Source organism: Hetaerina americana, unplaced genomic scaffold, assembly GCF_022747635.1.
Source record: "Hetaerina americana unplaced genomic scaffold, ioHetAmer1.1.p SCAF_20, whole genome shotgun sequence".
In the NCBI taxonomy this organism is placed as follows: Eukaryota; Metazoa; Arthropoda; class Insecta; order Odonata; family Calopterygidae; genus Hetaerina; species Hetaerina americana.
Window position 1 is genome coordinate 1,233,382 of NW_027286764.1, and position 26,998 is coordinate 1,260,379.

The window sequence follows — 26,998 nt, forward strand, 5'->3', positions numbered from 1 at the left end:
CGCTCTTCTCATGCGCTCGCTAACTTCCGCAAAGATGCCACGGAACATTTATTTTAAGTGTGGGCCACGTCTGCACGATACGCTGCCGTAAACAATCGCTAAATATGGGCGCCATTGGTGCGTTGTATAAATGGTGCGGGCCGTGAACTGGATAGGATGGACGGAGGGACGGTCAATGATAGCGGAGATCCCCTAGGATGTGCTTCAGGCTGCCCCTGGCTGAGGAGAAATGACCCCTACTCTGCGGCTTTCGGCTCCAGATTTAATACTTTGGTCCAATTGCGCTGGGGAAGCGACGTGCACAGGCTAACTTGGAAGTACAGTACAGATAAATTTATCATTAATAATTTCCATGCCGAGAAATCTGACGAAAGACGGAAAAAAGGAAGCTTTTTGAATCGAATTTTTCTCGAGTGTACATGGATGAGTGCTGGTGGCATACGAAGTATGTTCAAAGAGTTACCGAAGCAGAATGGTTCAAATCCTTAGACTGCTGAAAACTATCACAACCGGTTTTAACTCTGGCCAGACTACTCCAGCAGTTCCTGGATCTAGAAGCGGCCGTTGATCGAGTTTGGATCCTGGGCTTGATACACAAACTCTATCAGCTACCCATACCAACCTAAATAACAATATTCATCCAATCCTTCGCCAGAGACCGATCCTTCTACATGTGAAGGCGCATAAGACCCGGCTGGACCTTGAGATGGTGGTAGTTGTTTCAACAATATCACTGTATTAGAAAGTACGAGATATATAAAGCATATGTTTCAATTATGAAGACGCTACGTTGTTTAGTATTTGTTTGGCAGCCATCATTAGTGAACGTTTTCAGTGAAATTGAGAAAATTGGTCATCGCTATGGGATACAATACTTTTATTTAAAATGCCTCATCCACACCAACATGAAAGATGAACTCGATTATACTCTGAATGAGTCTGCTCCTTTGTTCACAACGGTAAAATATTGGGTAGCAGAGTTTAAACGATGCCGTACGAGCTGTCAAGAAGAGCGTCGCATTGGTCGACGAAATGAGGTGACGACTCCAGAGATGGTGAAGAAAAGCCCCAAAGTGATACCGGATGATCGTCGACTGAAAGTGCACAAGCTAGCAGACATAGTAGGCATTTTATAAAGGGTTGTATTTAGCATATTAACTGGAAATTGGGACATGAGAAAGCCGTGTGCAAGATGGGTGCCGCGTTTGCTCACACTCGAGCAAAACCAGTGTCGTGAAGATGTTTCAATTGAGTGTTTAGCAAAGTTTCACAGTAACAAAGCAGAATTTTTGCACCATTTCATAACCATGGATGAAACATGGGTGCATTAATTCACACCCGAGACAGAAGAACAATCGAAACAATGGATTCAAAAGGGCTACCAAAGAAGGCGAAGACCTTTTCACCTGCAGGCAAGGTCATGGCGTCGGTTTTTTGGAATGGGCGTGGGATAATTTTCATCGAATATCTTGAAAAAGAAAATCTATCAACAGCGAATACTATGCTAACTTATTGCAACCTTTGAGCGAAGAAATCAAGCAAAAGTGGCCGCATTTGGCTGAGAGGAAAGTGTTGTTTCATCAAGACAATGCACTGGCTCACAAATACGTTAATGCAAAGACCAAAATTCATGATATAAAGTTTGAATTGCTACCTCATGCACCTTATTCACAAAGTTTTCTAAACCGCCACCTCTGCTTTACCTTTTCGAATCGGAAGCTAAACTTCATGAGCATTATATTGCGATTAGAGTCCGCATCCACTCTCAAGAACCTGTGTAAATTGATTGCGCTGTTCCTAAATGTGTGCCAAACCAAAATCTAACTGATACCTTTCTGAGTCGCCTGTCATTTTCCATATATACCAACGTTTTCAGTGATATCTACACCAAGTGTTCGTAAATGGTCTAAACTAAGTGTTTGTCCACATCCGCTCCCAGGAAGCTGTGCGTACTAATCACGCTATCCCTAAATCTATGTCAAACCATAATATAGTTTAACTGATACATTTATGAGTCACTTGGCGTTTTCCATGTATACATACGCCTTTTGTGGTATGTAACCGAGTGTCGGTCAAGACTAACCTCTGTCTACTACAGCACTCAATTCCTTTCTCCCTGCGGTTATTCCTTGTATCTAAATCGTAGTCGCCCATCTCATCACCATCTTTGCCTTTGCCTACCGTCGCATTCCAATCCCCCATCACTATCAAATATTTCCCTACAGAGGACGCGATTATGTCTTCTAATTGATCGTATATCTTATCGACCTCTTCCTCCGTATGGTTGTTCGGTGGCATGTATACCTGAACGATGACCAAGTTCGTCGGTTCTGCTTTTATCACGAGTAATATTCTATCCGTTACCTGTTCTATGTTGACTACGCTTCTTCCTACCTCTTTATTTAATACTTTGGCTACCCCTCGTTGCCTCTCGTCCCCACGACTGTATATTATTCTATAATTATCACTCCAGTAATCCCCGCTGTCATTCCATCTCACCTCGCATAGACCTAAAATATCTATATTTCCCCTTTCCACATCTCGCTTAATATTCTCCATTTTTCCTGTCCTCATCATTGTCCTAACATTCCACGTTCCTATTCTAACTAATTTGGTCTTCTCCTCCTGCGTCTTCTGTCCTGCTGCTTCCGGCTTACCCTTGCAAAGTTTCGTGGGATGACGACCGCGGAAGCCTTGCCTCCCCCACTGCCGGGTACGACACACGGCCGATTGGGCCGAGCCCCGTAGTTGCCAGGACTCAAAATCTCTTTAGTGACCATAATTTAAATCTTGGGAATGATAATTGAGGTGGTTTCCCGTTGCCTTCCTCAATAGTGTTTTTAACGTGACACCATCACTTACTGGCCGCCCCACTGGGGTCAGACGCCATTGCAGACGCCTCACTGAGGAACAGACGCTGCGTGGACTACCTTTGGTCTGTCTCCTAACCTTCAACCTATCTGGCATGTGTGACCCTACCAGGAGCAATTATCATTGATCCCGCCAGCACAGCTGTAGGGGTCATCGGAACTCACTCACCCTTCCACCACTTATTGGTTATATTCCATGGGAGGGCAGACGTATGTACCACATTAATGCAAAAAGTACTTTAACTAACACTCATTTAAATACTCATACATGTGCAAGCTGTTAATATACCTGCTCCTACAAACGCACTCAATGTGTAAGCAGCGTTTAATCTGGCTGCCGTTTGTAACAGCATTGGCTTTGATTTTTTATACAATGATTCCTGATTAACCGTGGAATGGGCGAATAATTGCATCTATCGGTCCTTGAGTCTATGTCCCTTATCTTGTCTTTGTGTTCCAGCACTACTATGGATTACGTGGGGTTATAGCAATGCCCTAATTCATCGTCGGCTTCGTATTTGTTTCGCAAACGTTGCTCTAAGTCTACGTTTCGCTTCTTCTCTTTCCGTCTCCATGAGCTCGCCGTTTTGCGGTGGACTTCATTTAGGGTGGATCCGCCAACTACGTTCCATATTAATGTTTTTGCCCATCTTTTCTTCCCTTCTTTACTCTGCGTTACCCATCATCCATTCTCTTCTTCATACTTTCTTACGCGAATGCAATTCTTCTTCTTATGTCCACATTATAATGCCTTTTTCTCTAAAACTCTGCCCAGACACATGGGAATGCTCAAGCTTCGTTAGCGTGTCCCTTACTACTTACTTAGGCTCTCTTCCTTTTGCTATTTTCATTACTTGAATTTTCAATGTTTTTTTTAAGAATAGCCCCAAAAATTTTAAAGTTTAATTAAATATTGCATATGTATTCCTTTTCATGCCGAATGTATAGAAAAAGATGTTGCTTTGCTCGAGATTTTTTTCGATACCTGATGCGAAAAAACCTCTTTTCACGCTACATTGACAACTTTATTGCATGGAAGTCTAATAGATAGGCAGAGGCAGCAAACATTTATGAATTGAATTCTGAAGCTTAAGGGAAATGGAAAAATGGCGCTTTGATGAGGCGCTGGCAGTTGCAGGGATCTCCTGAGTCACCTCTAACGTGGCCTTAAGTATCGATATCTGAATCAATAACAAATTGGAGAGTACCCACCCAGACGGCCTTGGTTCGAATCTCGGAGGTGGCAGATATTTTTCAGTGGTATCCCGATCCCTACTTTGAGGTGCTTTGTGGTGGAGCTCACTTAGAGTGAGTACACCGTCCGTCGGATGGGACGTTAAGTTGCAGACCCCTTAGCGCCTTTAGTTATAAGAGTAGACTAATGCCGACGCCAGGTTTCTCTCCACCCTTCCTTTCCCATCCATCCTTAATGGCGCAAATGACCTCAGTTGTCGGTCGCCTCCCCTAAAACTACTACTACTGCTGAAGAGTACCTTTCAGAATAAGGATTTGTTGGTTAGCATTTATCCTGTTTGACCTCAGAACATACGCCACCAGGTGAATGCAGCTTATTGGAAGCCTGGAATAATCGGTTCGAAAACATTTTGGGAGTCGATGATGTGTCTCAGACTGCAAACAAACCCAAGTGCGGTCATTCATCGCCCTCTCAACACATCGTCAGCGGCGTGCATTGATAAAATAGGCGCGGAATAAATTAGTAGGCACCTTAGTCACTCGAAAGAAGTCAGTATGCAATAGCTCCTCCTCTTTGATTTGGTTTTTACGGTTGTGTCGCCCCCTCCCCCTGTGGTGCCACGTACCATCACTTCTTTCCCCGCTGGGAATTAGTTTCATTCCGTCCCGACAAAGGACTGACGCGTACGTCGCCTTGAGACCCTTTATGAAATTTGACAGTCGGGCCCCAAATGCGCGACGCGGGTGAGACTGGTTGGGTAGTCCTGGTGCCCGCTTCGCCCCAACTGAGGCACGAGGGCCGCGCCCCTCCCAGCGTGCGGTCCCGGCGCGGAAAAACCTTTCCTTGGGACTCTGCTAATTTTCGCTAGACGACTACGCGGAACATTTTTACACGGAGATGTACTATGCCGGCGGGGTGCGACGATGGACGGCTGACCCTGGCGCGGACCCCGGCAATGTGCGCGGCCCTCCCTCCGCTGCCGAGTGCGTGCAGCGATACACGCACCCACACAAAAAAATACCTCGCGATGATCCCCCAAAAAGGAAATAGGTGCGCACGCGCCGCCTTTTTATTCCGCGAATGTGTACGCAACCAGTCCGCGAGCGCCAAACGGCGCTGCACCCCGTCGGCCGTTAGTGTGTTGTTTTTGGCGGAGCGAGACTTGGGATTCGTGGGTGGGTTTGAAGGGATTGAATTGGTGTTACCAGAGGGAGGGGGGGAGACTCCTCCTTTCAAAATGGGGGCGGCAGCATTAGTCCTGCATTTCACGTGAATCCATTCGAGGAGCGCGCCCACGTGGAGCGGCCGGCGGGAGGCGTCCGACCGACCGACGGAGCGCGTATGTACTGGGCCACATAGTATACGGACGGCGTGCCGTTCTTGGGTTTGAACCTCGTCTTTGGCGTTTGTGTGTGTGTGTTCCCTCGCATTCGTCAATGCTCCCTCCACTCGGGGGCTTGCCTCTGGATTTTGGTGTCGACAGCTGTAAGGTGTATTATGTGTTTCCCATTGATTTCGTTTTCAGTCGTCATAATCGATGACCCCCGTCGTCAATAGTCTGGCCGTGGAAAGATCCCGATACAATAGACCCCCTTGCTGGGATTACATCCGGTCTGCCGTGAAATCCGGAGCATCGGAAAACCTCGTCCGCTGCGGGAGGCAAGGTCGCGGTCAACTTCCATTCATCGCGCGGGGACAGGTCATCTTGTCACGTGCGCTGCTGCGATTGGTCCCGATTGTGACATGAGGAATCCTCATCACCGTCTTCTACATCTACTTAATATCTTGCAAGCCGCCGCAGGGGCGTGTGGCGGGGGGTGTTGGGACACAGCCAGTAATTTAGAAAAGAAAAAAACCGCATGCAAAAACCAAACATTCATACATCCACAAAAAAAACATGGCATACATTCATGCAAGAACACTTACACCCCACAAACATGCAAACACTCTCTTACCTTATCTCATCCGACAACCGACGAATGAGGAAGGGTTTCCACTCCGCACCAAATACTTGGAATCGGAATTTCAGCGATTTAACTTTGATCAGTGCTTTGCATGCATACATATTTCGCTACACTTACGTGATGATATTTTTTCTTATCCGTTTTCATTTCTCTGCATAATGGTCAGCTACGATTCAGTTCTTAATTTCCGTGGCACCCTTCGCTGGAAGGACAGAAAGCATTGCTGTAAGAGTTCAGTTGGTGTGAATGTGCTCCTGGCGTCCAAGAATACGTCAAGTTATTTTCAATACTTATCCGTCCCTATATCTAAATTTTCCATTCTTTCATCGGTGAAATACTCGATTACTAAAATTAAGAAGTGGATGGAGAGGTGGGGTGGGGGAAAGGGCTCTCTGCTGCCACCCTTGCTTTTCAACATATTTGCGGAGAAAAGGCCAGCCTCTTTGCGAAAGGTTTTGGATGAGAACCAATCATTAGGAAGCGAAGGTGATGACTTTCTCGAGGAATTACGAAAAGGCTCAGTTAAACACAGACATTGGAGCGTGTGCAACACTTATTTCGGAAGGGTTTCAGATGAAAGCGGACAAAGTAGCGAGGGCACCCAAAGAGAAACGGAATTAAAGCTCCTTTTACGTATCGGAGGGATTTAATAGTAGACACTATAGCGATAGCGGGTAGCGGAAATAAATGAGGGAGTATTCTACCTTGAGTTAAGGAAATGATGAGTATAAAAGTGAAACATTTGATATGGGTCGTAGCAATCCATGGCTCCGAAACGTAATCGTTGAGATGAAATGTTGAATCCAGCTTTCGGGACGGGGGTGTGCAGGGAGAAACGTAAGGGAGAAATTAAAGGGAAGGAAAAGCAATCGAAAAACTGTTGGGAATGGTAGGTTAAGTATGAGGGTTGTCGGAAGAAACGCGATTAGGGCAGGGGAAGCGGATGCTCTGCATATTGAGTGGAGAGAGGAGTTTGAGAGGTTTTTAGAGGCGCGAGGCAGGGGAGAGCCCAAAGGATGGTCAGGTTGGCAGTGAGGGAGGATGAAAGTTTGTGGAAATAAAAAATGGTAGATTTCAAGGTAGGTTGTTGGACTATTTCATGTCGTGTTATGTGAAGCTTAGAGGTGTGGCCTAACCTAGTTACCTCGCTCGTAATAGATAACAATCTCTGGTCTTCTCGCGATGGATTTCCGGATGGATGGAAGGTGTGGCACTGTGGTTGAGTGCGCCTTGAACTCGGGCCTTGTATCGTCCCCTCTCCTCCGACGAAGGCGATCGGATGGACTCGGGAGCACGCGTCGAGTGCTTCTCGGGCGCCGCGGAGAGACCCGCTTCGGCCCGCGCCTGAGGCGGCGAGTCGAGCGAGAGGTGTTTCCAAGCACTCGCTCACTCAGCATCACACGAAGCCATAACAGCGATGTGGTGCGAGCAATCTCGGGGCCTCAATGCTCTTTTTCCGTGGACTCTCTTTCGCAGAATATTTATTTAAGCTTCATGTGTGTTAATGTTTCATGATAAGTCTCATTATTATAAATATACGTTCATCTCGGAACGTAGACTCCATAAGCCTCTTGCGTTGACAAGAAATGCATGGAGTATTTCTCAATTTCTCGCCGGCTCAACTGAGTCGATACGGGACCAAAAGGACCACATGCGGGGGCGATCACGTTAGTAATCCAATGCAGGAAGGTAAAGGAAGAAGCGCAGAGTGAATGATGAAGACATGTTCGGATTCTTAATGTATTCCAAGAATATATGACGAAACCAAATATAATATCGATTCTAGGCAACTAACGGAGTCTGACAATGCATGGGGCCGAATGCCGTGCGGCACAGCGAAGGAGGGAAGCCCGGCGGTCGTCGTCGCACGAAATCCTTTTACGCCCCGACTGAATGCAGTGACTGTGAGAGAAGACTCAGGAGAGAGGTGTGACGGTAGGGATAGGTGCATGGCGTGATGCAACAATGTTGAGAGGCAGCAGCAATGATGCAAGCTGGAAAACATCAGGAGAGAAATAGAAAAATGTGACATTTGTGTGAGCAGAAATGAAGAGATGGCGGGAATCACTGGAGCGATAGTCAACGATTAATTTATATTTGAGGAGAACGGCCAAATTGGAGGTATTATAATACTGTACAGGAAACTGGAAAAAGGGTAGCGGAAATAAATGAGGGAGTATTCTAATGGTAGTGCCGTAAGTGGTTATTCAGGTGTGTACGCAGACATGGAGTCATCGGGAGGAAGAAGCGGGCAGACAGGGTGCTCGATCACTCAGAGGAAACAAACACTACTTGGGACTTCGCCGGGAAGGAAGGAGCGCTTGATGGTAATTGGGGTTTGGAAGGCAGGCGAAGAGAAAAATGGAGCGGTTTAGGGATTTCTCGTACATAAACAATGTCGTCAACTCACACAGCTTACTGGGTGCGGATGCTGACTCGAACCATAATTTAGATGTCATGAAACTAAATTTTCTAATCCAAAAGGATTAGAGAGCTTGGGAGGGTGCCGGAGTGGAATCGAAAACGCTAAACCGACATTAAGGAAGGAGTGCCTAGAAAAATTCAATGAATAGAAATATATGTAATTGAGGATAGGAAAATAAAAACTTTCGAAGCAGGTGTGTACTCTTAAAGACAAGATAAACATAGGACGGGAAATAAAAGTAATAGGACTAGGAAACCGTGGATGACGGGAGAGAAGAGGATGGAGGAAATTGAAAGAATATTAAACATGGAAATGGAGGGACATAGTACCGTATTTTTGGCTTTAATTACGCATTTTATTCACAATTCCGTCATTATGTCTGGGATGTAGGAGTCGAAGTATTTTTGGGCAATTACATTACTTCTATTTACTACCAATAAATAAGTAAACCATTTTAAATACAAAATTTGAACAAACCATTTAATATTGTGTTGCAATTTTAAGAAATGAAGCGATGTTTTATAACTTTTGAAACTACAGTCACGATTATTTGCGGAAATTAGTGGATCCCTGTAGGTATATATTTTGTCGGTCTGGCAACGGCTGCGCAATAAGATGAGTAAGTGCGGAAGCTGAATTGCCTCTCGGGACTCTCCTTCCTCGAGGATTAACACGATGGCAATTTCTGAAACTATCCCACTTCTAAATCTCGTAAGCCTTTTCAATTTCTCGTTTCATCACTGCCCACATTAAAAGGAGGCCCTCTCCGCTGCTTTAGCGCAATTTGTTTTCAAAACGAAGCGGTCGCGCCCCCCCCCCATGCCCCCTCAGGCGGGCTGGACCGCTTGGTGTGGGTTCTGGGGGGGGGGGAAGACTTGGGCCGCTGCCGGCCAATCTGCACGCGGACGGCCGCAGCGGGCGGACAGGCCTGCGGAGAGCGGCCGCCTCGGGGAGCTGGAGAATTCGAATTTCGTGCATTTAAAATCACCACACTTGTGACTGGCCTTGTATTCACTTTAGTGAATATTTTTCGTGAATCTTTACAGGTGCGTGAGCGTGTGTCTCTACGTACGAGAGCGTGTGTCTGTTAAAATGCTCGTGAATCGTACAATTGAAATAGGAGAGAGAATGGGTACTGACAATCGAATGAGAATTAATGCTGCGGATTTGAGAGTGATGAGAGTAATTGACAGAAAAGACATGAATGCCGTGACGAATGAAGTAAGTGACAAGATAGATAAACACATCTATAATGGAGGACGGGAAGAGTGAGGTAGAGGCTAAAACAAAATAGCCGTTGCAAATGCATCCCTTTAGACGTAGAAAAGCTTGTTCTGCAGCCGTCGCCTAAATATAGAGCTGAGGAAGAGATTTGTGCAAAGCTCTGAGTGGATTGTGTAGTGCAGGGGTGGGCGTAAAGCGAGGGGGAGAGGGTTGGGGTGGAGGCTTTTGGATATGTGAGTGGAAGTAATGAGGAGGGTGGACGGGAGAGGGAAAGGGCGTTTCAACCGAGAGGTTAGAACACTTGTGAATGCCGAGGAGGGAAAACATTGCACTCGATGTTCGAGGAGAGGATACTAGCAATGGCTGTTGAGAGCAGAGTAGAGGGCAGAAAGGGAATACGGACATGGATATTTGTGGACGATGTGAAGAGAGGAAGATCAAGGAACAGACTTGGGGCGGGAGTAGATGAAGGCAAGGTTGGCTCACGCATTCCGCAACTTGGCAGGACGCAGTGTCATGACGATGCATTTTATTGCTATTTCTTATTCCCATGTTCTGGGAGTTTTCGTGATTACCATACATTAATTCAAGCACACCAAGTTAACAATTCATCACAATGGCATCAGCAGAAACGCCCATGTTCCTTTTAAAATTCGCAAGTATCAACAGTTATGCAAATATTATTGCTCACAATAGTCGCATAGCATATTTCGCAAATGCTCACTAAATTTGGTTTCTTATGCATGATATTGTGGCGCTAATTGCCTTGAATACTACATGAACAACACTAGCTTTCTGAAATCGTGGGAGAACATCATTCAAATAAATATTTAAACAATTGAGAACATCGTGCAAGTATTATTAATTTCTTTGGTCCGTGGATTGAGAAAATTACTGACGGAAACCCCAAAACCAATTAAATGTCTCCAAACGCTTCTGTGTGATCTCCCTCTGTTTGATGCCTCTCTTCCTATGTTCTGTGCTTCGATTGCTGTTTGTAGTTGCATTAAATAATTCATTTTTGTGGTATTATGTCATTCCTAGGTATGTTATATCTTTTGATAATGTGAAGAGGAAATTGTCATCCTCAAACCATGACTGCAGAATACGTTATTCTTGGGGATATCGGGGCATAAATGTACAGGAAGTACCTGCGCCACTCCTGTCAATGGATTTATAGGCCTAAGACGGCCCTCCAAAATGGTTAACGCTTAAAACAAGTTAACGCAATGTGTAAAGCCGTGCTTTCGGAACCCGGACGCCGCGGTGGTAACTGCTCCGTGGAAATCCATTTGTTGCAGATAAAACCGAACCCGTCCACACCCCGCGTCCGTCTCCAAGACACGTCCGAGTGGCCAAGGGTCGGGTTGCCTGACTAACCCCACGTGGTTTCCCACTCAACCAAATCATTGGGGATCGCCGCTCTGAGTGGCCGCGATACCGAATGCAGAGATTCTCCTTGTGCGCTGGGTGGATTGGTGGGAATACTAGAGGGTACTTGCCTTTTGCCATGAAATATGATATGTTTGTCGGGGGCCAGTCTGGGGCACTATTTTCGAATATGCCATGGCGCACAATTTCAATTTACGACATCGGTCGGTGGAAATTATTTGGTAAGTCATGCAGGCAATTGGTGAGATATTAGTGAAAACGTTTTGGAAGAAGGGAATCAATAAAACTGGACTTTTCTGAACTGATGGTTGCTCTTTTTGCCTTTATTGTTTTGAGTGAACCAGCTGTTGGTATATTTCCCTCAACCTCTCTGACATACGACCAAAGGGGGATCGAGATGGTGCGGGGGCTAACGTACTGGCTTCCCACCCTGAGGGCGCGGGTTCAAATCCCGGCGGTGTTGAATATTTTTCAGAGGTATCTCGATCCCTACTTGAGGTGCTTTGTGGACGGCACTTTGAGTGAGTACGCCGTCCGTCGGATGGGACGTTAAACTGCGGACCCCTTGGCGCTTTTCGTAAAGAGTAGGCTAATGCCGACGCCGGGATTCTCTCCACCCTTCATCCTTTCCTGTCCATCCCCTATGGCGCAAATGACCTCAGCTGTCGGTCGCCTCCCCTCAAAACTACTACTACCCATACGACCAAAATACCTCCGAATTCTCGTTTAAATTTTATGCTTATCTTTTTTTACGAATATGCTTAAAGTTACCAAAATTCCTTCTTGGCAATCTCCCTAGATATATTATAATCGTAAATGATTTCGTTCCATATAGCTTTCACCTCGGCACGGCATAGCCTTTGACGTCGAAACGGTTTTCTAATTTCCGCTTTGTAACTATCTAGGTTCCATTGTCTCTTATAAGATTACTTGGAATGAACCTGTCGACTTTTGAGCGCATGATTACGAGGGAATGTAAGTCATTGACCCGAAATAACGAACATACATATCAATATGCATCATGCAGTCGTTGTTGGGCTCGTTAATTGGTGCGTTTTAAATAGCAATAATCGGGTGCTTTGGTTCAATTTGTTTATGATTTCTTATCACGCGATGGAAGGGCGAGTACTCGAATCTTATATTGACAGTGTTTATCTCTCATATTTCATCCCGCGGGTCAAATCCACCAGTATAAACATAGTGATGCCATTTCTGTCAAAAGGAAACTCAAGCGCATCATGAATCTTGCCTGCTCTCTTTGTGAATCAAGGAGGTCGCAACTTAATCCCTTAAACATAACCATGACCCTTGCGTTCCTTTCGTTGTAATTTTTCATTCAGACGTGTCGTGAACACCAGACACGTTCAGGGAGTTCCTACACTATTGGATCGCCGGACGAAGGTCAATGAAGGACGCCCCGATATCCCTGAGGAAAGCATGAAACCTCAGATTGATGCCTTCCACTCAGCTCCAAACCAGTGGTCCACGATCAAGGGGACAAGGCCGCAGATCGAGAGCGTCAATTCAACCCCCTCGACACCACCCACCCGTTTCACTTCCGAATTCAATTCCCTGAAGGAATTCAGGATCTCTTCAGATCCACCTTCCGCGGCATTGAGGACGCTAACATGAGCCACGACCCGCAGGCCCGCCGCCTCTCCGACCGCCTTCGGGAGCGTCCGCCGCCCCGCGCGGAATGCACCCGGCCGTCGGGCGCTGGCTCACACCCTCATGGCCTGCCCTCTGCCGCTCATCTGATATTGATACTGCCTGCCATAAGTATCACCCCCTTCCCACTCTGACGGTTCCTTCCCAATGGTTGTGAATCAAAACATTCCAAAATAAGTGCCCTGCCTGTCCTCTGCGTGCACTTGAAACCGCCCGTGTCCTCCCCCGCGCGTGCAAGCCTCTCCTCCTCCCGGATTGCCGCTAGACAATCCCTGGCCTCCAACGGCTTCGCTCCTTCAGAGCATCACCCTGCATCCCTTTCATCACCCCTTTTTCAGACCAATGGATTTGGTTGTGTGGTGAGTGCTACCTCGTCAGCCTCACCTTCGCCTTATGGCGATGGTCGTGTTCAGTTAACTGTCAATGTGGAATTGCGTTGCTTTCTCTTCAGACGTCACAATGGACAGAGTGAAGCCGGAAATGGTATCTAGCGAGGAAACGTCTCCCTCCCTCTCTGATCTCCTCCTGGTCTCTTCTCCTTCCAGGGCTCGACCCGAGGGCCTTGATCCAGGAGAGGACCCTGTGGGAGGCCAGGTACCTCATGAAGGACCACCGACGGGCGGGCCATGCCACCTTCCAAGGACAGGTGTACAACTTCCTGGAAAGGCCGACTGGCTGGAAGTGCTTCATCTACCACTTCACCGTGTGAGTTCCCCGCCCCCTGCCACTCAGTACTACTTATTCCCTTTACGTATTCTCTCACTCACGGCTTGACTCAGTGCCTGCTCTCGCTTTACTTTCGCCGTCTGGTCCTTGATCTCCTGATCCCTCTCTTCCTTGAATTCCTATATTCCATAGATTTCTTTGAAATCCACTCTTGGGGCATTGCATTTGCATATTCTGTCCATGTTACTCTGTATTATTGTCTTTTGTGTATATTAGTATTTATTCTATTGTGTGTATTGGCTAAGTCTTTTTACTGATTAGAGGAATTTTATTTCTGATGTTTCCATTTGTATCAGGTTCTTTTGTCTCATTGTGTAGTATGTACGTGACATAACAGGAACTTTCATTAATTCATAAAGTTTCATTTGGGTCTCTCTTCTTGTTTTACCTATACATAAGGATCTTCTTATCGTGCCACGCATCCTCCAAAATAGCATTATTTTTTATCTATTTTATCTATCCCTTCATTTTGTCGGCTACACCATATCCTAAATTTTAAAATGACATGCCTCACACCAGCAAGTTCTCATTGAGGGCAAGTTTTGTTCCTATCGAACGGTCTCCTAAGTGCTTTTGTGTTTGCTGATTGGATTTTCAGAATATTTGTTACTCAGTTGTTGTGGTTTTTGGACGACTGTTGGCAAGTTATTTTCTCTATCTTGCACAATAGCCATGTGATCAGCGAATAGCATTGTGCTTACGTGGAGAGGGACCCAATTTTATACCTGGAGCTGCGTGACCTTCCTTTCATTCTTTCAAAAAGTCATGCCTGTGTTTGTGTGTATGTGTATTATAAGCATCTATAAATATATATGTGTATATATATATGTATATATATATATGTATATGTATATATATATATATATATATATATATATATATATATATATATATATATGTATATTTATATATAGGAATATAAAAAATATGTGTAAAAATATATATGTATGTATATATATATATATATACATATGTTTGTATATATACATACACATATGTATATATATATACATGTGTGTGTGTATATATATTTATATAATATATATATGTATGTATGTGTGTGTGTGCACATTACACATTAAAAAAACAAAGGAAAACTGCATAACTTCAGTTCTCTGCAAGGAAATAAAGAAGTTTTTTCTTCCTAAAGGATTGTTTCATCATTTAAGCAAGCTGACAATCATACTTTAACTTGCTGAAATATACCAGTGGATGTAACCATATAGTTTCCAATTGACTCATGTGTGAACTATCGCATTGCTGTATTCCAAATGATGTTTCATATGGCACATTTTAAAATAAGCAAATAGTTTTGGAATCAAAAGATAGCATACCTTAGGCTTCCAAGTGACTAAACAAAGGGAAGATGATATTATCTTAGAACTCTCTTCATGTGAATGAGATAATAATCAAGAAATGGTGAGGGAAAGGGGAGAGAAGCATAGGAGAAGCTGGATGGCAGAATCAAAACAGGCTGACAGTTAATTCAGTCATTGTGGCTAGCCAATCAGCAATGGTTTTGCAATATTTTTCCAGGGGCCTTGCTCACTGACATTGACATTTTACATCATTGAGGCACCCAGGCAAAAATATTCAGGGAATTGTATGGTGCACCTACTAGTAGCATTCTATTTGGTGCAGCTCACAAATGTTTTAGTCAGTTGTGAAAAAGTGCTTCTACTTGCAAGTATAGCAGTTATTACAATCACAAAACATGGCTCTGACTAATGATATAATAAACCAAATTAGCACTTTACCAAGTCTCTTAAAAATGCAAAGCAAGGGATTAATATTCAACTCCAAAAATCCATCTGTCAAAAATTTCTCAATTCCTTATTATTTCATATCCAACCTCCAAAAGAATAATTGAATATACTAAAGACAAAGCTATACATAAATTACATTTTAGAAATCATTTTATTCATTTCACAAATTTATCCCCTGCCAGCATTGTCCTTGAAAGAGTTATTATTCTGCAAATAACTAATATTGTATCAGGTACCTGAGGTAAAAGTGACACAGGCATCCAATCATATAGAATTTAAAAAAATTTTCTACCCTTCAATGATTCTTTCAAAGTGCATGGTATCTGCATTTTTTTAGATATTCACAACGCCTTCCCTGACAAATTTTGGTTTTACAAAAAAAATGCGGGCCAGTGATTCATATGCCATTCTTTTTGCTCATTATTCAAATCACACAGCTTTTGTTGACCATAACATCATCAATTAAAGGTTACCTGAGCTCAAGAAATTTCCTCTCCATGAATATTCTTCTGTCTGAGGCCCATCGATAATATTCTGAGCTCAAAAGTTAATGAGGCTTCCTGGGGTAACCTCAATTAGATATTTAACAGTTTGTGGCCTTTGTATTGTGAATGAGACGCAATGCATTTTAAAATATTGAGTTTTGAAACTTGATTTTATGAGCAATCCATTGCAACCCTAACTCTACCAAACTTCTTGAAACATTTCGGTTTGTTGCTTAAAATTGCTCCTTTTAGCTGGCCATGCAACTGTTGTCTTCAGGACACTAGACAACAAATTCGCTATAGGCAAGATTATATTGCCACAGTGGTTGGTGTTTGGCTAAAAAGACTAGCAAGTAAACTAGGGAGGGCCAGTTTAATTTTAATTCCGTTATTATGTCATGATGTCTTTATCCTCGTTGCTGAACGAAATCTACAATGGATGCTCAACACCCTCTCGACAAGTCTTTGCTTCAGGCATTGGCTGAATGTCTAAGGAATGCTTCCACATCACTGGCATTGAGTTTCTTGGGGAAATCAATGCTTCTGCATCCCTTTTAGGACTCAATGAAACAGCCATGTCATCAACATTTGTTGTTTCCCTGGCTCCTTAACAGCCCAGCTATTTGACATTGGATACAATGCAACCCTATAATTGTGATGAAATATGCACATATGCATAAATATAACAATTTCAACTGGATAACATTGCCAGGTTGTGAAATATTTAGAAACAATCATTTAATGTGAACTCTATTAATGTGGCTTAATAACTCAAGGTATATTTTTCTCTTTTTTGTATTAATAGAAGTGTCCTCTCACTTTCTCCTTTATAATGATTAATAAATTTCTTCTCTAAAATAAATTTGGGACAGTGAGCCACTTGCAGTCCAATTATAAATGAGCAAATTGAATTCAAATTGAAATGTGAATAACATGCTGAGGCTTTATGAAATAAACAACCCAAAGCATATCATTGATTAAAAATAATCATCAACTTTTAGCAAGTCTGGTTAGGCTTTTTTAACGATATACATATTATGAACCAATCATGCAAGTATCTCTTTCCAAAAAATCTTCAGGTATTATGTTAATCACAAGGGCTTGAGGAACACGAATATTTCTGAGCAACTTCAGCTATGAAGCAGGCCCATGCCTGCTCAAAGGTAACTAGCTCAATAAGAAGCAGTCTTATAACTAGCAAGTAATGTTGACAGTGTTGCAAACCTACTTCATTTATGACAATTACATGGGAAGGCCCAGAAGTACCCAGCCTGGCCTAGAGATGGCGGTATTTGTTTGAAAAATATCACGGTATTAGAAAGTACGCAATCTATAAAGCATATGTTTCAAGTTTGAAGATGCCACATGTTTAGTATTTGTTTGGCAGCCATCAATAGTGAACATTCCCAGTGAATTTGTGAAAATGGAGAAAATTGGTCATCATCATGTAATGCAATACTTTTGTTTTAAAAGCCTCAGCCAAACCAATATAAAAGCTTAACTGGAATCTACTCTGAATGAGTCTGCTCCTTCGTTTACAACAGTAAATATTGGGTAGCAGAGTTTAAACAATGCCGTACGAGCTGTCAAGAAGAGCGCCGCATTGGTTTACAAAATGAGGTGACGACTCCAGAAACGGTGAAGAAAACCCACAAAGTGATACCGGGTGATCGTCGACTAAAGGTGCGCCAGCTAGCAGACATAGTAGGCATTTTATAAAGGGTGGTATTTAGCATATTAACTGAAAATTCGTTAAGATGTTTCAATTGAGTGTTTAGCAAAGTTTCACAGTAACAAAGCAGAATTTTTGCACCATTTCATAACCATGGATGAAACATGGGTGCATTAATTCACACCCGAGACAGAAGAACAATCGAAACAATGGATTCAAAAGGGCTACCAAAGAAGGCAAAGACCTTTTCACCTGCAGGCAAGGTCATGGCATCAATTCTTTGGAATGGGTTTGGGATAATTTTCATTGACTATCTCGAAAAAGGACAAACTATCAACGGCAAGTATTATGCAAACTTATTGCAATGTTTGAGCGGAAAAATCAAGCAAAAGCAGAAAGAAGAAAGTGTTGTTTTATCAAGACAGTACACCAGCCCACAAATCCATTATTGCAATGCCAAAATTCATAAATTAATGTTTGAATTGCTATCTCATGAACTCTTTTCGCCAGTTGTAACCCCCTCGGATAATTTTCCGTTCGCAAACTTGAAAAAATGGCTCGGTGGTCAAAGATTTTCCAAGTGTGAGGAAGTGATATCGGCAGTTAAAGGTTATTTTGAGGTGGAAGACAGTTCTTACTATAAAAAAGGCTATCTAACTTATTAAACATCGCTGGGAAATGTGTATAGAGCTGAAATTATTGGAGATTATATTGAAAAATAAATACATTTTTTTCCAAAATTTTTGTGTTCTCTTTGTTGGGTCAGGCACTTGTGGGACTATCCTTGTACTATAAATTCTGCTTGTGATACTATATTGATTGTTCCAGTCAACTTTTAATTGTTTATGATAAAAGGTTTCGATTTTTGATATTTTTGGTATGCCTGGACCTAAGCTGTCTTCCTCTACGTCATGTTCCTTTTCTATGTCTAACTTTGTTGGTCTAAGTTCTTTACCATACAGTTCTTCTATATATTCCTTCCATCTCTCTTGGATCTTTCCCGTGTCAACTATTGCCTTACCCGCCTTATCTCTAACTGTTAGCATAGATATTCCTTTCTTACTTCCCGATAACGATTTAACTTTGCTGTATAGCGCACCAATTTCGCCCTTCCTCTGCAGTCTTTCAATGTCCTCGCACTGCGTCTTCCACCATGCTTCTTTTGCTTCATTTGTTGCCCACCTCAATTTATTGTTTAACTCTTTGTACTTCATTTTGCCAAACTCTGTGTTTAAATTCTCCATTTTCTCCTGTCATCCATCGGTGTAATCATCTCATCCGCGATCCATGGTTTCCTAGTCCTTTTCACGTTAATGGTTCCAATGGTGTCTTTTGTGGCTTTAGATAACCCCTTTTTGATCCTTTCCCATTTTTCTTCGATAGTACTTAGGTATTTACTATTCTCCATGATTTCCTCTACAACCTGTTGGTACTCCTTCCTTTTCAATCCATTTAATACTTCTACATGCCATTTTCTAACCCGCTGCCCCTGCCTTATCTTTTTGAAACGGACGCTACATTTCATAACAACTAAATTGTGGTCAGAGTCCTCACCCGCTCCCGGGAAGCTGTGCGAATTTATCACACTCTTCCTAAACCTGTGTCTAGCAAGAACCTAACTAACTAAGCAAGGCACATCCAAGGAGTTTAATAATTCAGATGGATAGTTGTTTACTTCGTCTTTGTTTTTTTGCAAGGTCAATAGATTTGAATGAATGCAGAGTACCAACGATTTGATTCTTAATTACGAAGTTTAAGTCATCCTCATCTTTGTCCTTAGCCACAAAAATTTTTTGCTCGCTCAATCATTTGTGATTTTTGTGGTTATCAATGATGTTTGGGAGCACTGTTGATGAGCCTATCTTTCGGTGAAACGGAATTGCAAAAATATTCAGGGAAATGAAATCAATCCTTTCGATTCGGCCATTACCGATAGTCGACATCAGCAGACGGATCGATCAGCAATGCAACTCTCATGTTTGTTGTTAATTGAAGTTTCTTCACATAGCGCCACAGATTTGATGATTTGAGGCAAGCATTTATTTCATTGGCAGCAGTCGATCTTGGAATGAATGGCAGTGTTTGGCCGAAATCGCCAGACAGTAAAATTATAAAAAGCGCCACCAAAGGACCTCGAGTCATTGCGCAGATCTTTCAATGACCGGTCAAGTGCTTCCAATGCGCGTTTGTGCGCCATCGTGCATTCGTCCCATATGATGATATTAGATGCTACTAACATATTGGCCATTGCGGACTGTTTTGAAATGTTACATGTCACTTGTTCCGAATATTGTAGGTTTCACGGCAACTTTAACGCTGAATGAGCCGTACGGCATCCTTCCAACAATGTGGCCGCTATGCCAGAAGAAGCAATTGCTGCCGCGAAGTCCGATCTCGCACGAACAGTGTTCAAAAGCAATGGTATAAGGATTGTCTTCCCAGTTTCACCACGGACATCCAGGAAAAATAAAGCCATCATTTCCATCATCAATTGCCTTCATTAAAGTATCATATACTTCCTTCTGTTGGGGGTTCAGCAGGGGTACATTCGTTTGAGTTGATTATGTTCCGAAGCCTAATTGCATTACAGGTTTGTTGGAAAAGGTTAGATCTTCTGCATTGCGGCATAATAATATGAAGCAAAGAAATTGACGGGTGACCTAAATGTTTGCTTGTTGTCTTTGATTTGTTTACAGGCACTAATAGTGACGTGTCAACTCGAGCTGGTTTTAGCTCGAATTTACTCGAGTTGAATTCTCAACAATTCTCTCAATGCTTTTAGTATTGTTACGAAGCTCAGTCATTAAATAGCTGAAAAAAAACAAATCATTGATACGATATTATGATGCGATACTTTTATGATTTTTTAATTGTTATTCTGCTATTCTGGGCTGAGACGAATCCAAAAAATCAAATATCATTGAAATTGGTAGAGCCATTCTAACTTCACTTTTAAACTGCCGCTCATGAGGTAACACATGCCTTCAATCAACAGCAAAGCCTTGGTTATGCATCTCCTCATTTTCCCCCATACCAAGATTTCTGTACTCACACTAAGTCGATGTAAAATGTCTTCTGACAGGTCGCGTAGATTGGATGGGAAGCATGTCGAAAGGATGATAGCAAATAATGTGCATATAGTAGTTGCTTCAGCCATTGCCTTATCCCAAATGACAGGAAGCGTGTTGCCTTTCTTCCGACTTTGAAATTTCTTCGATGAAGCGATGCGATACGATATTTTAGGATTTGACATTACAATACGATACTTTTACGATATTTTAATGGAGAAATGCGTCTCCCTGCTTCCGATGATGACATTTCTTCAATGAAAAGATACGATACGATACTTTTAATGTGTTTATAAACCCATGTATCCTTAACGGAGTCCCTGTGAATGATTCCAGTTTGGGTTTGGGTGTTTGTGTCTGTAGTTGGTCACTGGCGAGGAAGTGATATTACTACAGAACAAACTACTACAGAACGTTATTCTGGTTGAGAGGCTGTGGTCAGCCACTGTCGTGGAATTTCTTTTCCCACAAACCATCGCAACACCTTTAGTTTTCATTCTGAGACGAATGATGCAAAAGGAGAGCATCAGTAGAGGACACATCCGGATCACCAGGAACCACGTCACCTTGCTACCGACGCTGAAATTTCTTCAATAAAGCGATTCAATTAGATATTTTACGTTACGATATTACGATACGATACTTAAATGACATTTTAATGGTCAATCTGATATTCTGGGTTAAGCCGAATTCAAAAAACCAAATATAATTGAAATCGACTATACGATGCGATATCTTACGATGCGATATGACGATACGATACCTTTACGATATTTTAATGGTTATTCTGCTATTCCGGAATGAGTCGTAACGAAAAAACCAAACATCATTAAAAACGGTTCAGCCGTTCTTGAGTTATAAATGGTGTAAATAACACGATTTACGACTATACATTAGGTTATACATTAGGTAATTTACCGGTTAAGGTAGGTTTTTGGATAACCACAGCTCCTAAATAAATATTTTGCGATTCCTAGCAAAACACAATATCCAGTATCCTACTCTACATCAGGTCCCTCTTCATCTCCGAGTACCTTCTTCCCCTCTTCATCCGGTCCAAAATCCCTATCCAGTTCCTGCCCTTTCCTCGTTTGCCTAACATTCTCCCCTCAATTACAGACTTCAACATCCCACTGCCGGTTAACACCCCATTCATTCACTTTTCCTGCCTCCATAGGATGTCTCCCAACAAACCCTTCTCTTCCCCCACTATAACAAGTACTTCCTCATTTGTTTCCTTCTCTGTCCATTTCACCTTCTCCATTCTTCTCCACGCTCACATTTAAAAAGCCTCCAATCTTCATCCATCCTCCATCTTCAATGACCTTGATTCCGCACCGTACATGACCATGCTCCATATCAAAGTTTTAACAAGCCTTTTCTGAACATCCTTAACCTACTAACCTGTCATCAACTCCCTCCTCCTTGTGGAAGTCTCTTAGGCTATGATAGGTCGAAGGTTAGGAACCATATGACAGGTATTCCGCGCAGTGTCTGCTCCGCAGTGGGGCGGCTGCAAAGGCGTCTGACCCCAGTGAGTGATGGTGTCACGTTTAAACACTATTAAGGAAGGCAACGGGAAACCACCTCAATTATCATTCCCAAGATAAATATGATGGTCACCAAAGAGATTTTGAGTCCTGGAAACTACGGGGCCTGGCCCAATCGGCCGTGTGTCGTGCCCGGCAGCGGGGGAGGCAAAGCTTCCGCAGTCGTCATCCCACGAAACCCTTGCAAGGGAAAACCAGCAGCAGCAGGACAGAAGACGCCGGAGAAGAATAACAAATTAGTTAGAATGGGAACGTGGAATGTTAGGACAATAATGTGGACAGGGAAATTGGAGAATATTTATTGAGAGATGGAAAGGGGAAAATAGATATTTTAGGTCTGGATTGGAAATATAGCGGGGATTACTGGAGTGATAATTATAGAATAATATACAGTGGCGGGGACAAGAGCCAACGAGGGGTAGCCATAGTATTAAATAAAGAGGTAGGAAGAAGCGTAGTCAACATAGAGCAGGTAACGGATAGAATACTACTAGTAGAGATAAAAGCAGAACCGACGGACTTGGTTATTATTCAGGTATTCATGCCACCGAGCAACCATACGGAGGAAGAGGTCGATAGGATATACGATCAATTAGAGGGCATAATCGCGTGTGTTCCTGCAGGGAAATATTTCATAGTGATGAGGGATAGGAATGCGAAGTTAGGCGAAAGAAGAGATGGTGATGAGGTTGGAGACTACGATTTAGGCAAGAGGAATGACCGAGGGGAGAAAGCAGTTGAGTTCTGCAGGAGACAGGGGTTAGTCATCACCAACACTTAGTTTAGACACCACAAAAGACGCAGGTATACATGGAGAATGCCAGGTGACTCAGAAAGGTATTAATCACATTATATTCTGGTTAGACACAGGTTTGGGAACAGTGTGATAAATTCGCACAGCTTCCCGGGAGCGGATGCGGACTCTGACCACAATTGAGTTGTTATGAAATGTAGCGTCCGCAAGCAAGCTGCAAGGTACACTATTGGAACCGTTAATGCGAAAAGGACTAGGAAACCATGGATCACGGATCATATGATTACAAAGATGAATGAGAGGAGAAAATGGAACAATGTTAACACAGAGTTTGGCAAACTGAAGTACAAAGAGTTAAATAATAAATGGAGAGGGGCAACAAATAAAGCAAAAGAAACATGCCGGAAAACTCAGTTGGAGGATGTTGAGGGAGGTTGAAATTAGTGCGCTGTACAGCAAAGTTAAATCTTTATCCGATAGTAAGAAAGGGAGATATATGTTAACAGTTAGAGATAAGGCGGGTAAGATAATAGTTGACACGGGAAAGATCCAAAAGAGATGGAAGGAATATATAGAAGAACTGTATATTAAAGAACTCAGACCAACAAAGTTAGACATAAAAAGGAACATGACGTAGAGGAAGATAGCTTAGGTCCAGGCATACAAGACAATGAGATAGAAAGGGCATTAAGGGAGATGAAGCTAAATAAGGCCGGTGGGGTGGATAGCATTCCTGCGGAACTACTGAAATGTTTAGGAAAATGTGGGAGGAAGAGACTATATGGGCTGATTCGGAGTATCTATGAGGAAGGAATCTGGCCGGAAGACTTTGTGTGATCAGTGTTAGCTCCTATTCCGAAAAAAGTAAAGGCTACATCAAGTGAGGACTACAGGACAATAAGTTTGATCTTCCACGCAGCTAAAGTTGTTCTCAGGATCATAAACAAAAGGATAGAGAGTAGGGCAAATGATTACTTAGGGGATGGACAGTTTGGGTTTAGGAAGGGGAGAGGTACGCGTGATGTCATTGTAGTATTGAGGTCACAAATAGAAGTTAACTTAGATTACAACCAGTGTGTATCGTCTATTTCATTGATTTCGAAAAGGCGTTTGATGGAATGAATTGGGAAACACTAATAAGCATATTGCAGAAAATAGGAATAGATTGGAGGGAAAGGAGGCTAATCCGTTACCTGCACATGTCTCAGACTGCTCAGGTTCGGGTGGGAAACGGGGAGTCCAGATGGGCAGTGTTAGGAAGAGGTGTGAGGCAGGGTTGCCCATTATCACCGTTGCCGTTCAACCTGCATGTAGAGGAAATGATTGAAGAGGCATGGGAAGAACGGGAGGTAGGAGTGAAGGTGGGCGGAAAATTCGTAAAATCAGTTAGGTTTGCTGATGACCAAGCTTTAGTTTGTCAGTCAGCCAAGGGGTTGCAAGCATTTCTGAGTGAATTGGGAATTCAGTGCGACAGATATGGGATGAGAACCAATATAAATAAAACAAAGGTTATGCGATTGTCTAGAACGAAAAAAGCTAAGCCAAACATTAAAATAGGAGGGCAAAAACTAGAGCAGGTAAAACAGTTTACGTAGCTCGAAAGTGTCTTGGACCAATATGTTCAAAGAAGTAGGGACGTAAGGAGAAAAAAATCGCTAGGCAAAGAGGCTTTCACAAGGAGGAGGAAGTTGATGACGGGAACGTTGAGTAAGGATATTGAGAAAAGACTCGTATAAACGTTGATATGGAGCGTAGCTATCTATGTACGACGCGTAAACGTGGTCATTGAAGCAGGAGGATAGATGTAGACTGGAGGATTTTGAAATGTGGGTATGGAGAAGAATGGAGAAGGTGAAATGGACAATTGAAATGGAAAAAGATATTATAAGAACCCTACACGTTATTTTTTAATAATTTCGACGGTACATAGTTCCGTTTTCCTTGGAATAAACAGTAGTGTTGGCTGCTGGAATATGGGGGTGATGGATGCATGAGATAGGGTAGGGGGCCAGGGGAAGGGGAGAATGGGAGGCGGGGGAGGGGTTAGAGGAATATTTGGGGGAGAGGAAAGGGAGAGGAGGGACTAGATGGAGCGGTGATGGGGAAGGAGTGAGAGGGAGGAGGTGGCATGAACACATTTTCGGAAAAGTGAACGATTTGCTTACCCACACATATTGCAACATCCAAGACCCAGGTTTCAACTTACAAAGTCGTTATCAAGACCCTGCAAGTCAAAACACAGGCCACGCACACTAAAATTCATGGGGAAGAACAAAGTATTCTCCTTTCCAATATGAATCGCTTTCACAAATTGACAATTCATACCATTCTCATTAGTAAACGACATTGAGACCCGGATGCTGATAGGCCAAGTAAAACCAAATAAATGCCATTTCTTGAGTTTTTAATTCTATAGGGTTATCGGATGGGGAAAGGATGCTAGAACGAAAACATTGTAGCACTGGTTGAAGGGGGTTTTATGATGGAAAGTATGTTTATGAATGGGGAGACCCGCAGATGGGGAGGAAGCATTGCACGAGGCGCGATGATTGTTTATAATAAGGTTCAGGGGTGTAGAACATTGGCCTATGTAAAATGCCGGGCAGAGTTTACAGGTTAGAAGATAAACAACATTCTTGGATGTGCAGGATGAGTGGGGGAAGGGCGGGAGAGAGTTAAATGGTGGGATGGAGTGGGGTGGAGTGGTGAAAATAGGGCAGGTTTTGCATCTTGCTCGATGACATGGAGTGGGTAAGGCTCTGGAGGTTTCAGGGGATTTTGAGAGCAGCCTGGTGGATTTGAGGATATCTGTAGGTTGGCAGGACGTTTGAAGGTGACAGAGGGGCATTTGGGAAGAAGGTTGGAGGAAGTGTTGTGATTCTTGAGGATGGGGAACAGGTCTTTGAGGATGAATTTGAGGGACTGAATGCCTGGGAAGAAGGTAGTACAGATTGAGAGAGGGTGGGAGTCAGAGGATGAGGGAGGCTTGGGGGAGGTGATGGGAGGGAAACTAATGAGTGCCCAAGGAAAGGTTGGGTCGGGAGGGAATATGTACCACTTATTGTAATGACGTTGAACAAAATGGAGGCGGGATAATTATTCGCCGTATTTTTCCTGCTATAGATTGATTTTCCACCAACCCGCAAGCTTAACACTGCCAAAAATATGGACCACGACTAAGAAGACATTCTGAACATCATGGCGTATGCTGTATTGCAATGGCGCGTTCTTTATCTTCCCACGGTGCGCAATCCCTCCTCCCTTTATGACTGACTCACGGGAATTCATCCTGATCGAAGTATTGCCCTCGCCTTGATTTCAACTTTTTACGCTCGATTACATCCTTCGGAATGCCGTCGGGAAGTGTGAAAGTTTGTTTAACTCCGCAATTACCATGATGTAAGTCCTCATATGTTTTTCCAATAATTGTATCGGCTGTTATTAAAAATACTTAGAGAACTCACCGAGTACGGTTGATGAAATATTTGTTCTGGGACTAAGAAAAAAACAATGATAGAAATTTCTACTGATGTCCTCTCTTCTAAGTGATATTTTTGTCTACATATATGAGAATTGGAAGAACTACGAAGAAGGTTAGCGAGGAGATGCATGAGAACTAAGCGGCGGCCGCATTGCGACTGTCTTCCTCCGAGCGCCGCCGGGAGGTGCCCTCGTCCCCGCCCACCCACTCCCATCGACCCATGGCGACAATATCAGTGGATGGGAGGCATTGAGGGCGGGTGGTGGAATTTTGAAATCACGCCAAAGGGTGGATTTTCATAAAAATTCGCCCACGAGAAATGAATTCGGTCTTGATTGACGTTAGGAAAAGGAAGGGTTGAAATGCAGTTGCAGAAGTCAGGCTTGTCCTGACGCAGCCGCTCCGTCACCGGACGTGTCTGAATTGCAAATGAGGGTAAGACGGAAAGATAGACAGGCAGACAGACAGAGTCACCCCCACCCTCCCCCGGGCTGCCTGGCTAGCCTCCACACCGCCACCACCCAGTCGACTCCAGGCAGCGCTGCCCACTCCTCCTCCGAGCTTAAGAAAGGAGAAGATTTCATCTCTTAATTAATCCAATAATCGCATGAGGAACGGCGCCCGAGTTGTCGTCGAGAATCACAATGAAAAGGGACTGAAGGAGTCTCGAAGCTATCGATTAAACCACGGCGCTTGCTTCGACCGTAGTGAGCCTTTCGAAAGGACTCCGAAGGTCAAAGAGCAGGACATGATAATAC

General features: G+C 43.3%; 1 protein-coding gene across 2 annotated transcripts in view; it reads left to right on the forward strand.

Annotated features, from left to right (window-relative positions):
* Nucleotides 1-26,998, forward strand: part of LOC139688526 (potassium voltage-gated channel subfamily KQT member 1-like) — a 311,370-nt gene that overhangs the window by 117,050 nt on the left and 167,322 nt on the right. For both annotated transcript variants that reach the window (XM_071586043.1, XM_071586044.1), the window contains exon 3: nucleotides 13,284-13,443. In XM_071586043.1, coding sequence (XP_071442144.1) covers nucleotides 13,284-13,443 — 160 coding nt within the window. The remainder of the gene's footprint in view (nucleotides 1-13,283; nucleotides 13,444-26,998) is intronic.